The sequence below is a fragment of the Serinus canaria genome, chromosome 23 (assembly GCF_022539315.1).
Source record: "Serinus canaria isolate serCan28SL12 chromosome 23, serCan2020, whole genome shotgun sequence".
NCBI classification, from domain to species: domain Eukaryota; kingdom Metazoa; phylum Chordata; class Aves; order Passeriformes; family Fringillidae; genus Serinus; species Serinus canaria.
The window spans coordinates 1,286,938-1,302,058 of record NC_066336.1 but is presented as its reverse complement, the minus strand read 5'-3'; the positions used below and the strand labels follow the sequence as shown (position 1 = coordinate 1,302,058).

The 15,121-nt window shown below is 52.5% G+C and overlaps 1 protein-coding gene across 5 annotated transcripts in view; it reads right to left on the bottom strand.

Annotated features, from left to right (window-relative positions):
• Positions 1 to 219: 219 nt before the first annotated feature.
• The window catches only part of HIVEP3 (HIVEP zinc finger 3), a 228,806-nt gene continuing 213,904 nt past the window's right edge, over positions 220 to 15,121 (bottom strand). For 4 of the 5 annotated variants that reach the window (XM_050983156.1, XM_050983159.1, XM_050983157.1 and 1 more), the window contains 3 exons: positions 12,629 to 12,727; positions 4,511 to 5,574; positions 220 to 1,835 (listed from right to left, as the gene is read on the bottom strand). In XM_050983156.1, the coding sequence (XP_050839113.1) occupies positions 1,008 to 1,835; positions 4,511 to 5,574; positions 12,629 to 12,727 (1,991 nt within the window). In that variant the 3' untranslated portion in view covers positions 220 to 1,007. Of the gene's footprint in view, positions 1,836 to 2,503; positions 2,687 to 4,510; positions 5,575 to 12,628; positions 12,728 to 15,121 lie in introns of those variants that run through there. The other variant, XM_050983160.1, reaches the window with a different exon arrangement.

Here is a 15,121-nt window from a genome sequence, read left to right as displayed (position 1 = left end):
CAAGGCTGAGTTCCTCCCCCTCTGACACCAAGGGAGGGTCTGCAGAGGCTCCCCCGCCCAGGCTGGGCTTTGCTGGGCGCTGCAGGAGGATTAAAGCAAAGCAAGCAGGAGGCTCGTCCAGCGAGAGACCCTTCCTGGCACGGGCTCTACATTCCATACATTCCTACCTTCTTGCAGGTAAGTCTTTGAAGAAGAACCTTTTTTTTTTAATTTTTTAAGTTTTTCTTGTCCTTTTTTTTTTTTTTTTTTTTTTTTTTTAGAAAAGTGCTTTGCTGGGTTCTGCAGGAGGGAGGGGTGCTCGTGGTTTGCCGTCCTCTTTTCGAGGGACAGTTTTTCTCCCTGCACACAACAAACCTCCCCTGCTCAAGGAAGTGCTGCTTTCAGTCACAAGGTCAGGGTAAACACGTTTTTCAAATGTAAAGCAGTTTCATCTGTTTAAAGCACAACCATAGGGAAGCGAGGAAAAAGAAAACCAAAATAACCAAGCACTTTGCAAGAATTAAATAAAGCATGTAATAAATACGAATCATAAACTTCTGTACACAGGAGCGAGGGTTTGGGGGGTTTTTTTCTTTTTTTTTTTTTTTAATCATTTAAGCATTATAAAAAAAAAAGTTTTTTTTCTGTTTTGCTTTTGTTTTCAGTGCATCTTCTTCCTCTTTAAAATGCTTAACCCTTTCCTTTCTGCACCTCTCAGGCCCAGGATTACGCACACCTAAATGGCAAAAAAGACAAGGTCTAACAAACCCCCTTTCCAAAAAACTCTAAAAAAATATTCACAGCCTCAAACAGTTTTGTACATTTCAAGCAACAAAAGGTATAGAAAAAGGCACAAGTAACTGCATACATGTGGAGATAATACCAGACTGGGACAAAGAAAACCAGGAATTTTCCATGGGTTTGGTCATTCACTAGAGTGCTTCTTATGATTATACTAAAGGAAATAGTGTTGAAAATGTCTGTTGATTTTACAGAGGAAGCCTAAAGGTGGAACAGCTGGCGGAGGCTTAAGTACTTCCCGCGTTTTCATCCACCTTTTTGTGAGTTTGACCTAAATCGGAGTGCTCTGGGTGCGGGCTGCTCCCGCCGGGCTCTCCGGAGAGGCTCCTGGGGCTCGGGGCCTGGGGGTGGCCAGGGGGGGCTTCCGAGGGGCTGTCCCTGGCCAGAGAGGGGACGGCTGAGATGAAAGTGCAGGCTGGTTCCGAAGAGGGGCTCGAGCTGCCCGGCTGCTGCTTGCCCGTGGCTTTGGAGGGTTCCTCCCCGCTGGCCGAGGGATCCGCAGAGGGCTCCTGGGGGCTGCTGGGGCTGCCTGGGGACACCGAGGGCCGCGGCCGCTCCGCCGGGCCAGGCTCGGCCTCTGCGGCGGGCCCGTGCTCCTCCTGCTCCCGCTGGAGCTCGCTAGTCCTCATCTTCTCCTCCGAGATGCCGCCACCCGCCGGCTCCGGGCTCAGGGTGTACTTGGAGACCTTGGCCACGGGGGACACGGACGCCGATGAGGGCTCTGGAGGGCTTTGGGGCTCCCGGTCCCTCGTGGCGGCCCGGCTGAGCTGGGCGAGGCCGCTGGCCGCGGGGAAGTGTCCGCCTTGGAGGGACAGCGCGGGGCCGGGCACCAGGCTGGCGTGGGAGCTGGGCCTGGCCTGCACCATCTGGATGCCCCCGATGGGGATCATGGGGTACGGGGTCCTGGCGAGCTGCTGCGAGTGCAGCGGGAGGTGGCTGAAGACATTCTCCTCCCCTCGGCCGGGAGCGTGGAGGTCGTGAGGGGCCTGCAGGGGCCGGGGGCAGGCGGGCGGCGGGGTGCCGGGGGAGCAGGGCGGGCTGCGGGGTTCCGTCTTCTGTGCCAGGGGGGAAAAGAAGAGCTGGGTCAGTGTGGCACACGGGCATGGCCTCAGCAGCAGCAAGGCTCGCTGCAAGGACTGGGGTTGGGGTTTTATTCGGGTTTGAGGGAGGTCAGTCAACTCAGGGAGATGTGGAGCCCCAAACCCTGAAGGTGAGGAGCAGCACAACCCACAGCGTTTCCCTTCTGGGACAAATATGCCCACGGTGTGTTGGGGCACAGATCCAGGGATTTGGCTTAGGCCTGGATCGTTATAAACCAGAGAATTATTTGGTTGGAAGGGACCTTTAAAGGCCATCTTGTCCAACCCCTGCCATGGGCAGGGACATCTTTAACCAGACCACGTTTCTCCCAGCCTCGTCCAACCTGGCCTTGGGCTCTTCCAGGGATCCCCCTGGGCAACCTGTGCCAGGGCCTCCCCACCCTCTGAGTAAAGTATTTCCTCCTTAGCTCTAGTCTGGATCTCCCCTCTTTTAGTTTAAAACCATCACCCCTACTCTCAGAGCTGCCTCTGGAACACTGGCAGAGCTTCCAGCTGAGCTGCTTGGGATCCCTGTCAGTGCAGGGGGCTCTTGACAGCCCAGAATGAGGTTATTTTATATTTATTTATTTATTTATTCATTTTTATTGTGCTTTCCTAAAGCAGGATTGCATCCTTACAGCTGCTAGGTGCAGGGATGCTTCCAGTGAGAGGCATCAAGGCCAGCAGAGCCAGCAGTGGGTCCCCACCACCACCCTCACGGGGTGCTCTATGCAAATCAAGGGTTCAGACCCTACATTTTACCTTTTCCTCTTTCTCTCTCGGTGCTTCCCATAGTTTCCTAACGTACATCATGGAGAGATATGTGGCTAAACAGAAATGGATTAATTAGTGATGAGGTTATGACTAAATCCCTGCACAGGACTCCCAAGAAGAGGAAGCAACAGAAACTGAAATCAACTTTCAATTAAGATGGGGTTGGAGGTGAAGTGTGAGGATCCACTGGAGGGCACATTTCTGTGTAGGATTATGGGGAATAATTCCCTGTGAGCTGGATCTCTGAAGAGACAGCAGAGGAAAGCAGCAAAAGAGAACAGGAAAGAGAAAAAGGAAGAGCCACCAAAGGCAGTGTGTGCTGGGTCAGCAGTGACAAGCCCAAACGCTGCTAAATGTCACTTATCCACAGGAAGCCGTGGCTAAATCACTTCAGGGATGCTGGGAAACCCCAAACAAATATTTCAGTGGTGCAGCAATCACCACGGGGAGAGACTGCCCTAAGCAAGGGCCAGTGGGAAGGGAGATGGCCGTGGTGAGACCTGGCAGCGAGCCTGACACTGGAACTGAGCTAAGATCATCTTCAGGCTCTGTTTGGGACCTGATAAACCCTCCTCTGGTCTTCCTGTCTCTTGAGGCCTTACCAGGAATGTTCATTTTGCAATGAAAGCCTGGCTGTCCATCGTGCTGAGAAAGGGGAATTTTTCCATTTAGGTTTTTTTGCTTTGGAGGCACACGGAGAAGTGTGAGAGAACAGTGGTGGCTCTGGGTGCAGAAAAGGAGCAGGAAAACGAAGCCAAAAGGTAAATGTGACCAAAGGAGCTGAAAGGTGGGAATGGCAGACAAGCAGGGCTTAAAACATTGTCTCCTACTGTGGATTTGGGAGCTGAGGGGATTTGCTCCAAGCAGAGGCAGAGGGAAGTTTTCCTGACAGAAGAGTTGAAGGATGAGGGTTTCCAGAGCCCTGGGATTCACCACAAGAAGTGGATTGACAGGGAGACAGCATTAAAGGAAGCCAAGGCTTGGCCCTGAAGTAAAGGAGAGTCTCTGAGAGGGTGAGACAAAGACTCAGAGTGGGAAGGAGCAGGAAGGAGGCACCACAGGACAAAAGGTTAGCATGGGCACGGGAGAAAGGTCTGGAGAAGCCCTGGCTCAGCATCTGGGGTGGCAGGGGTTCTGTAAATGCCCCTCTCTCTCCCCAGTGCGGCCCCTGAGGGCTGGAGCCTCTCCCCACAGTGAGGGGATCTCACATTCCTCAGCACAACTGACAGCAGAGCCAGGCACTCCAGCAGGAATGGGAAATACTCCCCCAAACCCCCATCAATCTGCCTGCAGCCCTGGGAGGAACAGGCAAATTCCCTTCACTCCCAGGATTTGATTTGTCCAGCAGAGAGATTAAATCATGTTCTGGACCCAGTGGGAAATCCCTCTCTGTGCTGCAGAGAGATGAAATGAGAGCTGTCCAAACAAACATTTCTCAGCAGCTCACCCAGCAGAGCTGGCTGTGGGTGGACACAGGGCTCAGCCAGGGCTGGCTCAGGTCACTGAGCACTGGGAAATGGCCACAGCTCCACCCCAGCCAGGGAAACCTCAGGGATGGGAATGAAATTCCCAGGAACAAAAAGGCTCTTAGTGACAATTAATCATTAAGAGTTTGTCCTTGCTGATTGTCCCAGCAGGACTGGCTGGCTCAGGAGTGGGATAAGCCCTTGGAGAAGGGATAACTTTATTTCTCTCCAGCTGAGAAGGGGAGGACTCAAATGGGTGCAAAACCCACTGCTGTCCCCTGTCCCTGTTCTCTGGGTCACCCGTGACAGTGGCCACAGGGTCCCTGTGCACTTCTGCATCACAGCCTTCACCAAAAACCGTGTCAGAGACCACCCTGTGGGGACCAGAGGGCAGCAGGGCACTGGACTTACCAGCTTGGACTCGTAGAGCTGTAAGTTTTTGCCAAAGAACCTGTGAGGTAGAGGCATCGAAGAGAAAATCCCGGGCTGGGCTTGATGTGAGCTTGGAGCTTTGTCCTCTGCTGATTTGCTAGTGCCAGGCGAGTCCTCCTTGCCAAGGGGTGGATACCTGGCCAGCTCCAAGCAGCCTGGAGACAAGACTTTCTTCAGGGAGAAGTACCTCAGGGATGCCATCTCTCTGCTGGGTGACGAGTGCCTGGCAGGGGCCGCTTCTCCGTCTGGGGGGAGGGCTGTCCTCGGGGACAGCTCCCTCCGGGGGGACAGGTGCCTGCTGGGTGACAGCTCGAGCCTTGGGGACACACATCTCAGGGGAGAGGCCTCCCTCCTGGGAGAGAGGCGCTGGCAGGGGGACAGCCCCCTCCCTGGGGACAGGCACCTCAGGGAGGAGAGCTCGGCCGTGGGGGAGAAGCGTTTGGGGGACGTTTCGTTTTTGGTCAGTAAGTGCTTCCTCGCTAGCATTGGTCTGCTGCTGCCACCCCCTCTGCCACCCTCCTGGCTCGGGGACCACCTCTTCCTCGGAGAGGTGTCTTTGGAGGTCGACAGGTCCATGACCAAGGACATCTGTGGCCTGGTGACAGACTCTCTCTCAGCAGGAGCCAAGCGCTCGGTGGAGGTCAGAGCTGGTCTGTGGAGGCTCAGGAAGCTGTGGCACACAGCAATGTCACTGCTGTCTGCTGACCACTTGCTCTCCAGCCCTGAGGAGGAGGAGGAGGAGGCCTGCTGGCCTTCCCCTGCTTTCGGGGTGCTGGAAGCAGCTTCTTGAGCTGGGGATGTTTGGGTGCCTTCCTCTGGAGAGGACGGGGAGCCCCCTGAGGAGGGCAGCAGGAGGGTGCCGGCTTTGCCTTCCGGCAGCTTCGGCGCTGGCTCGTCTTGGCTCTCCTCTTCCTCCTCGTCTTCCTCGTCCTCATTGTCGTCGTCGTCGTCGTCAGATTCCTCGAGGTCTGAAAACTGGTGTTCCTCGATGGGCTCAGATCCCTCCCGCCCCTCAGAGTCCTGGAAAAGGTCTTCACTGGTTCCTGGAGGCAGACACAGAACAGGGAGAAAACACACGTGAGGGGCTATTTCTGTGTTAAATCACAGAACACACGTGAGGGGCTATTGTGGAGTGAAATCTGCTCACAGAACACATGTGAGGGGCTGTTTCTGTGTTAAATCTGTCCATCAAACATCTGTAAATGGCTATTTTTGAGTTAAATCTGCTCACAGAACACATGAGGGGCTATTTCTGTGTTAAATCTGCTCACAGAACACATGTGAGGGGCTATTTCTGTGTTAAATCACAGAACACATGTGAGGGACTATTTCTGTGCTAAATCTGCTCACCAAACATATGTAAAGGGCTATTTTTGGGTTAAATCTTCTCACCAAACACATGTTCAGGGTCTATTTCTGTGCTAAATCTGCTCACAAGCTCTGAGGGCACCAGAGGAGAGAGGATCTGGCTGCTCCTAGGTCTGATCATCTCCTGCTTTGAGCTGCAGCCCTGCCCTCTCTGCCAGCTCCACTGCTGCTGATCCCAGCAGATCCCAGTGGATCCCACTCTACCCCAGTCTCAGTTCCAGCTCTGTCAGCACACGCTGCCCTCAGTCCCTGCTGGGCACCTGCCACACTCTTTATTTGCTCTAAAATGCAAAAAAAAATCCCCTTTAATAGATGAGAACAGCAGCACCTTCACCCTTCAGTGGGGTTTGATGATTATTTGTTACATTGGTGATTCCAGAATATCCTCAGCTGTACCAGCTCCACGTGTTGGGCCTTTTCCTGCCCAGATTTCATGGCAGATAAACATCAGCAAGGCAGGACTTCTGTTAAAAATCAAACAGGGGGGAAGGAACCTCTGTGGAGTTCCCTGGGCAGGATAAATTCCAGCTGTGGTTTGAGGGCAGAGGGTTTGGGGCTCTGTAAATCAGAGCTTGTAGGGAGTGAGGAGGATAAAAAAGCAAATTCTACAGGATTTTAAATGTTTCTGCAGGGTAAAACAAATCTCTCTGCTGCCTGAAGGGCCAGCAGGAGCTTTCTGAGCTGGGTACCCATTGTAATTGTGGGGTGCCCCGTGGCAGGGAGGAATGATGGATCTGACTCCATGTTCTCAGGGGGTTAATTTATTATTTTATGATACTGTATTACATTAAAGAATGCTAAACTAAACTACACTAAAGGATACAGACAGAAGGCTAAAAGAGAATAATGAAACTCGTGGCTCTCTCCAGAGTCTGACACAGCCTGGCCCTGACTGGCCAGAGAGTGAAAACAACTGACAGTAAAAACGAATAAAAACAATCACCTGTGGGTGAACAATCCCCAAACACATTCCAAAGCAGCAGAACACAGGAGAAGCAATCAGATAATTATTGGTTTTCTTTTTCTCTGAGGCTTCTCAGCTTCCCAAGAGAAAAATCCTGGGAAAAGGATTTTTCCAGAAGATGTGAATGTGGCAGGTACCGAGCTGACAATGCTCGGAGGAGAATCTGCTCCTCCCCTGGCGGGAGTGACAGCAGGGCCAGCCCGGACAGGGCCGCCGGGGACAGCCACTGGATGTCACTGCAGCCCAGCAGAACGGCACTGCCGGGCCTGGCTCTGGGAATGCCACCCGTGCCAGCCAGGGGCCAGAGCGGCTGCTGGGACACCTCGGGCCGGGGGCTGGCAGCAGGGCACAGACACTGCTCTGACACCTGGGTGACACCTGTGTGTGACAGCTGGGTGACAGCTGGGTGACACCTGCGGGTGACACCTGTGTGTGACACTTATGTGACACTTCTGTGTGACCCCTGTGGGTGACACCTGTGTGACACCTGGGTGACAGCTGGGTGACAGCTGGGTGACACCTGTGGGTGACACCTGTGTGTGACACCTGTGTGTGACAGCTGGGTGACAGCTGGGTGACACCTGTAGGTGACACCTGTGTGTGATAACTGTGTGTGATAACTGTGTGACACCTGTGTGTGACCCCTGTGTGTGACACTTATGTGACACTTCTGTGTGACCCCTGTGGGTGCCACCTGTGGGTGACACCTGTGTGTGACAGCTGGGTGACACCTGTGTGACACCTGTGGGTGACGCCTGTATGAGACACCTGTGGGTGACACCTGTGTGACACCTGTGTGTGACAGCTGGGTGACACCTGTGTGTGACACCTGTGTGTGACACCTGTGGGTGATAACTGTGTGACACCTGTGGGTGACACCTTTGTGTGACAGCTGGGTGACACCTGGGTGACACCTGTGTGACACCTGTGTGTGACACCTGTGTGTGACACCTCAGCCCTGCCAGCCCCCTCACCATGGGCTCCCACTGTGCCAGCCTGGCACTGTCCCCATCCCGAGCTGCCACTGCCAGCAGGGACACCAAAGGCGGCCGAGCAGGGCCACACCTGTCCCCAGCAGCCAGGGTGGCTCCAGAGGGGACACGGCTGCTCAGCACCAATCCCTATGGTGGATTAAATCCCTAACTGGGTTTCTTTGCAATGCCAGGGCCTTCAGGAAGCGTTTGGCATTCCCAGTCCCACGGATTTTCCCAGGGCTGGTTTTCCAGCCAAGAGCCTGGGATTTGTGGGAGCGAACAAAGTCCCCAGCTTTGGTGGAAGTTGTAAATCTGGTGTGTTCATTACAGCTCTGGACACACCTGGGGACTGCTCCCCTTAAATGTCACCTCTGGGAACTCCAGACCCGTTTCTATCTCCTCCCCAATCCATGTGCATGCAATCTCACAATGGGTTCATCCATATTCATTTCACCAATTTTGGTTACATTTGCTGCTTTTTTATCAAAAAGAGCTGCTGGGTCACCCTGCCCTGTCTCCTGCAGCCTCTCTGTCTCTTTCAGGGTTCAGGGGGCCCTCCCTCATCTCTGTCCTTTGGCTGAAGCAGTTTCCTAGAGCAGAGGTTTCTTGCAAGAACAGGCAGTCAGATTAAACAGACTTAATTCAAAGAGGCACATTTCACCTAAATCAAAATGGATTTCTGCTCTGGAAAATTTCCTCTCTCTCTTTCTCTCTCTCACATGCACCCAGTGCTGTAATAAATATATTGCTTTTACAACTTTCACAGAAGTTGGGGAGTTTGTTTGCTTCCACAGATCATCTGCCTGAAGCTGGGAACAGAAAGGAGCAGCTGGTCCCAGTTGCAAACAGCCCTGCAGCAGCCCTGGGGCACAGCCATCCCTGCAGCTCTCCTATTGGATTTGTGGGGTGCCCCAATGAGGGCAGGAATGATGGATCTGACTCCATGTCCTCAGCAGGCTGATTTATCATTTTATGATACTGTATTATATTAAAGAATGCTATATTAAACAATACTAAGGAATACAGAAAGGACACAGACAGAAGGATAAAAGATAACAATGAAACTCGTGACTCTCTCCAGAGTCTGACCCAGCCTGGCCCTGACTGGCCAGAGAGTGAAAACAGCTCCCAGCAGAATGCACTGGAACAATCACCTGGGGGTGAACAATCCCCAAACACATTCCACATCAGCACAGCACAGGAGAAGCAAATGAGATCAGAATTGTTTTCCTTTCCTCTGAGGCCTCTCAGCTTCCCAGGAGAAAAATCCTGGGCGAAGGGATTTTTCATCAAATGTGACTGCCACACTCTGCCTGGAGAGGGATTCTGGATTGTGAAATCCTCCATGGTGATGGGGCTGCTGGGCCCGGGCTGTTTGCAAACCCCCAGGGGAACTGAGCTCAGAACAAATATTATTCCAAAGTCCCAGCTGTAGGCTGAGCCGAGCAGATTTCCTGCTTGGAGCAGGAATGCATTTCACTGGCAGAGCTGGGAGCCAGCCCTGAGGGACAGGCAGGAGCTGTGCCTGGGCATGGTGCTCTCCTCTCCTCGCCCCAGCTGGGACAGAGGAATCCCTGTGACTGGAAATGCCAAACTTGTCCCAGTTGGAGGTCAGGAGTGAAGGGAAAGTGAAGCCAACCCCAAAGTGAGGAGCTGATTGCATTTCCCACCACAAATTCCAGCAAGGGAATCATCCCAGGGACAGCCCCAGGGAATTGCTTTGGCCTCCTGACAAAATCCCTGCAGGCAGGGAAAGAGCTCAGACCTGAGCCAGGCTCCAAAATTCATCCTGCTGAGCTCACAGGGAGAGAAAGGGCAGGGCTGTGGCAGATATGTGTGGTGTGAGGCTGGGGGAGAAATGATAAGGAGGATGGTAGTGGAGGAGAAGGGGAAATAGTGATATGAGAGAGGATAGATGAGAGTATTATATGAGATGAGTATGGAGAGTTATAGTATATAGAGAGTATGATGAGATCTATAGATTAATTCTAGGATAGTATAGGATATCATAGCATATCAGATCATATCATCATCTCAGATCATATCAGCATATCATTCATCTCATATCATATCATATCATATCATATCATATCATATATCATATTATATAATATCATTATTTTGAATTTCTAAAGTATTTAATTGCACAACTGTACAGTATTTTGTGGCTGTCAGTTGATAGTTTTGATACATATATACTTGGATTTATTTGGTTAGTGAATTAAAACACTTCTATTAGAATTTAATTATTAATTTTTTTCAGGTAAACAATTTTTTTTAGAATGTATTTGACTTGTGAACAAACACGGGAGCAGTAAATGAGACAAGAATTGGTTTTCCTTTCTCTGAGGTTCAGCGAATGTGAATCCCAGAGATTTCCTGGGAAGTTGTGTTTTGTTTTTCTCTGTGAAATGTGGTGACACAGGGCAGGGAGGGAGGGAGGAGAGAGGGAATGGGTGGGAATGTGTCCTGCTGACAGCTTTGTCTGAGGTTGCCTCTCATTCCACGAGTGTTATTTATTCTCCCAGCTGGTTCCAGCCCACCCAGCCCAGCCCAGGCAGGAGTGAGGAATTATACTCCAATCTCCTTTTATAGTAACACCCCTTGATTCTGCTGCCCCTTAAATAGAAATACAAACAATCAAGTGAAATACAACCCCGGGTTAAAATAATCCAGAGAGTTTTAGGAACTGCTGCTCCCTCCCCTGCCTGCCCCAGAGGAAAGCACAGCAACCTTCCTGCGCTGCTCTGTGTCACGTGGAAATTGGAGCCTTTTCATGATTATCATTTAATTAATCAGCTCGTTTAGTTCTTGTTCTGAGCCTCTCTCGAGGAAGAGAGAGGACACAGGGGGGGCTCTCTGCAGCCCCTGGCCCCGAGAGCAGGGGCTGCCATCACAGCTGGGAGCTCCAATCTCTCCTGCACCTTTCTGCCATGGGAATGGGAATGGGAATGGGAATGGGAATGGGAATGGGAATGGGGAATGGGAATGGGGAATGGGAAATGGGAATGGGAATGGGAATGGGAATGGGAAATGGGGAATGGGAATGGGAATGGGAAATGGGAATGGGAATGGGAAATGGGGAAATGGGAATGGGGAATGGGGAATGGGGAATGGGAAATGGGAATGGGGAATGGGAAATGGGAATGGGGAATGGGAATGGGAAATGGGAATGGGAATGGGAATGGGAATGGGAATGGGAATGGGAATGGGGAATGGGAATAGGAAATGGGAAATGGGGAAAGGGAAATGGGAATGGGGAATGGGAATGGGGATGGAAATGGGAAATGGGAATGGGAATGGAGGAATGGGAATGGGAAGTGGGAGTGGGGAATGGGAAATGGGGAATGGGAATGGGAATAAGGAATGGGAATGGAAATGGGAATGGGAAATGGGAATGGGAATGGGAATGGGAAATGGGAATGGGAAATGGGGAATGGGAATGGGAATGGGAATGGGAATGGGAAATGGGAATGGGAATGGGAATGGGAATGGAAGGGAATGGGAATGGGAAGGGAAATGGAAGGGAAATGGGAATGGGAATGGGAAATGGGGGAATGGGAATGGGGATGGAAGGAATGGGAAGGAATGGAGGAATGGGGAATGGGAATGGGAATGGGAATGGGAATGGGAAATGGGGAAATGGGAAGTGGGAATGGGAATGGGAATGGCAATTGGGAAATGGGAATGGGACTGGGAATGGGAATGGGAATGGGGATGGGAAATGGGAGACTCCCCATGCGTGTGACACTCTGGGGCCTTCCTGCGGTTCCAAAGCCACCCAGAGTGCTGTCACAAGGGCCAGAGAGCCCAGGGCAGCTCTGCCTCAGAGACACCTCCCAGGGCCAGGGGGGATAATGGATTCACTGATGTCACACTGCCAGTGTGTCACTGCTGCTGTGTGACACTGCTGCAGTGTGACACTGCCTGTGTGTGACACTGCCTGTGTGTGACACTGCTGCAGTGTGACACTGCCTGTGTGTGACACTGTCTGTCTGTGACACTGCCTGTGTGTGACACTGCCTGTGTGTGACACTGCCCATGAGTGACACTACTTATGTGTGACACTTCCCCTCTATGTAACTGCTGCTGTGTGTGACACTGCCCATGAGTGACACTGGCCATGTGACACTGACTCTGTATGACACTGCCTGTGTGTGACACTGCCCCTGTGTGACACTGCCCTGTGTGTGACACTGCCCATGAGTGACACTGCCCTTTGTGACACTGCCCATGAGTGACACTGCCTGTGTGTGACACTGCATGTGTGACACTGTCCCTCTGTGTCACTGCTGCTGTGTGTGACACTGCCCATGAGTGACACTGCCCTGTGTGTGACACTGCCATGTGTGACACTGTCTGTCTGTGACACTGTCCATGAGTGACACTGCCCATGAGTGACACTGCCCCTGGCCTCTCCAGGGTGGCAGCCACACCCTGGCACCCCAGCAGGACCCTGCTGCCACCCTCCCGTGTGTGGGGGCAGTGCCGAGCCCGTCCCTGCAGCACGGCAGCCTGCAGGCAGGCACAGAACCACAGCCTCAAAATAAATCAAAACATCAAAAGTCCCCTGATGTCACCGACCCCAGCCAGGGCACCCAGGGCACCCAGGGCACCCCGGCTCACAGTGACCCTGCCCTGGTCACAGCCCCACGCTCACAGCAGCCCCTGCAGGGCCTGGGGACACAAAGGTGCTCCCCAGGTGTGCTGGGTGGGCTCTGCCCTGGCCGGCTCCTGCCCCTCCCTCCCCGCCCCAGCAGCTCTGCAAAGGAAGGGTTGGTTTGGTTTTACCTTCCTCGGCTTCCAGATCCACCAGTGAAGATACCAACACGCCCAGCTCCTGACATTTTTTGCTGTGGGCCTTTGACTTCATGTGTTTAGTCAGATTCCCTGAAAGGAAGCAGAAAATCCATTTTACTCAAATATGGCTCCTTTCCCCCCTTCTTTTCCCCCCTTTTTTTCTTTAATTTTTTTTTTCTATTTTTCTTCAGATTCTTTTCCTTTTTTTAATTTCTTTTTTTTTTCTCTTTTTGCACACTCAGCAGTCACAAGTCAAAACCCTCTCTGAAGCAGACAAAGGTCCCTGACTGTCCCCAAGCCCCTGCCCACTGCACACCCCCGGTGACACGAGGCCAGGCCCCCCTTCCCTCCCTTTGCTGCTGCCCCAGGATGCAGGAGGAGGTGCAGGCAGGGTGTGGGACCCTCCAGGGCTGGTGCAGCCTGGAGAAACTGCTGGGGCACATCTGGGGCTGGGCAAAGAGAAGGCCTGGGCTGCTTTCAGCTGTGAGGGTGCAGCAAATTAAAAATGGGAGGAAAGCAGGGATAGGAAACACATCCCAGTGTGGCAGCATCATCATCATCACCATCATCATCATCATCATCATCCTCCAAGCTCATCCCAGCAGCCCCACCTGCCTGGAGGGGAGAACATCCTCAGCACCACAGGGCAGAGAGGATCTAGCCTGGAAATGTTCCAAAACCAACTGGAAGTGGCACTTGGGGACATGGGACTTTTCCAGCTTTAATGATTTTATGAGGGTGCAGCAAATTAAAAATGGGAGGAAAGCAGGGATAGGAAACACATCCCAGTGTGGCAGCATCATCATCATCATCATCATCATCATCATCATCATCATCCTCCAAGCTCATCCCAGCAGCCCCACCTGCCTGGAGGGGAGAACATCCTCAGCACCACAGGGCAGAGAGGATCTAGCCTGGAAATGTTCCAAAACCACGTGGATGTGGCACTTGGGGACATGGGGCAGTGGTGGTGGCCTTGGCAGTGCTGGGCTGGATGACCTTGGAGGGCTCTTCCAGCTTTAATGATTTTATGAATTTACATTAAAGTGAGGGTCTGAGCACCCAGTAAGAGGGGGAAACCCCACATTCCCATTTTCCCCCAGATGAACAGCTCAGGTGCTCTGGAAACATTCCAAAACCACGTGGATGTGGCACTTGGGGACGTGGGGATTTTCCACCTTTAATGATTTTATCAATTTACACTAAAGTGAAGGTTTGAGCAGCCAACAAGAGGGAAAACCCCAGATTGCCATTTTTCCCCCAAAAGAAGGGCTCAGGTGCTCTGGAAGGCACCAAAGGGCTGGGCCAGCCCAGCTCCTGGAGCAGGAGGAGCCTTGGACACCCTCTGGAAGTCAGAAATTCCCAGTGAGGTTTCCTCAGGGCCAGGATGGGATGTGGGGTCACTGGGGCTGCTCTGGGATAACTCAGAGGGCACCTCTCTAATTTTGCTTCCCAAATTACAGGCAGGTTAATTAGACACTAATTAACCCCACTCACAGGCCTGGGAAATGCTGAACAAAGGGGAGCACTGGCTGGAGGGTGAAAGCAGGCAGGTGGAGCTGGCAGGAAAATGAAGGGTAGCAGAAATAAATCAAAAATGTCCCATTTTCCCTTTTCCTCTCTACAGCTCTTCCTAAAATCCCAGCCTGGGACTGGGAGAGAACCTAAAGTCCATCCAGTCCCACAGGCAGGGACACCTCCCACTGTCCCAGGCTGCTCCAAGCTCCATCCTGGCTTTGGGCACTTCCAGGGATTTATGGGCTGAGGGATGATGAGGAGGAACCTGGACCCTGCTGGAGGAGTGTTTGAATTTCCCATCCCTGCTGTGCCCTCAGCCTGGCTGGTACTGACACCTGAGGAGCACCAGCCTTGGTTTTCTCACCAAACAGTAAAAAAGAAAGAGGAAAACCAGAATTTTCCCACTTTATACAAACTTCAGTGAGGACTGGGGTCCTGCAGGGCAAAGTCCCCAGTCCCTGAGCTGGGGGAGCACAGGGGGCCCCTCTGAGCCTCTCCTCCTGCTGCTCTGGGTATCAGGGATAAAAAAGCCACTATTCACTGGAGCAGAGCCCCACCCGTGGTGCCCTCGCCTCTCAGAGAGTGCCACAACCACCCAGCTGCCACCTTGATTTCTCCTGAGCCCATGAATTATTTATTTCAGCCCATTTGATAGAAAATGGAGCAGCTCCAGCAGGAAACACCACGAGAGACAAAGGCTGACTCTATATCCCTGTGTGGCTGGCACCCAACCTGGACGTGGATTCAGGGCAGATTTAATAACTTAAATGCAGCAAAACAGCTCCAAATAAGAGAGATTTATTCTTTTTAAGGCCTCCTGGTCAGGACACTCGGGTGTGAGGATGGCTCAGCTCCCAGCTCCAAACCAGAGCCTCCTTCCCCACCCCAAAGCAGGAGCTCTGTCGTGGCCCCAAACCCACCCCGTGAGCCAGGAGTGTGCTCTCACTGCCACCTCAGGCCCAGTGA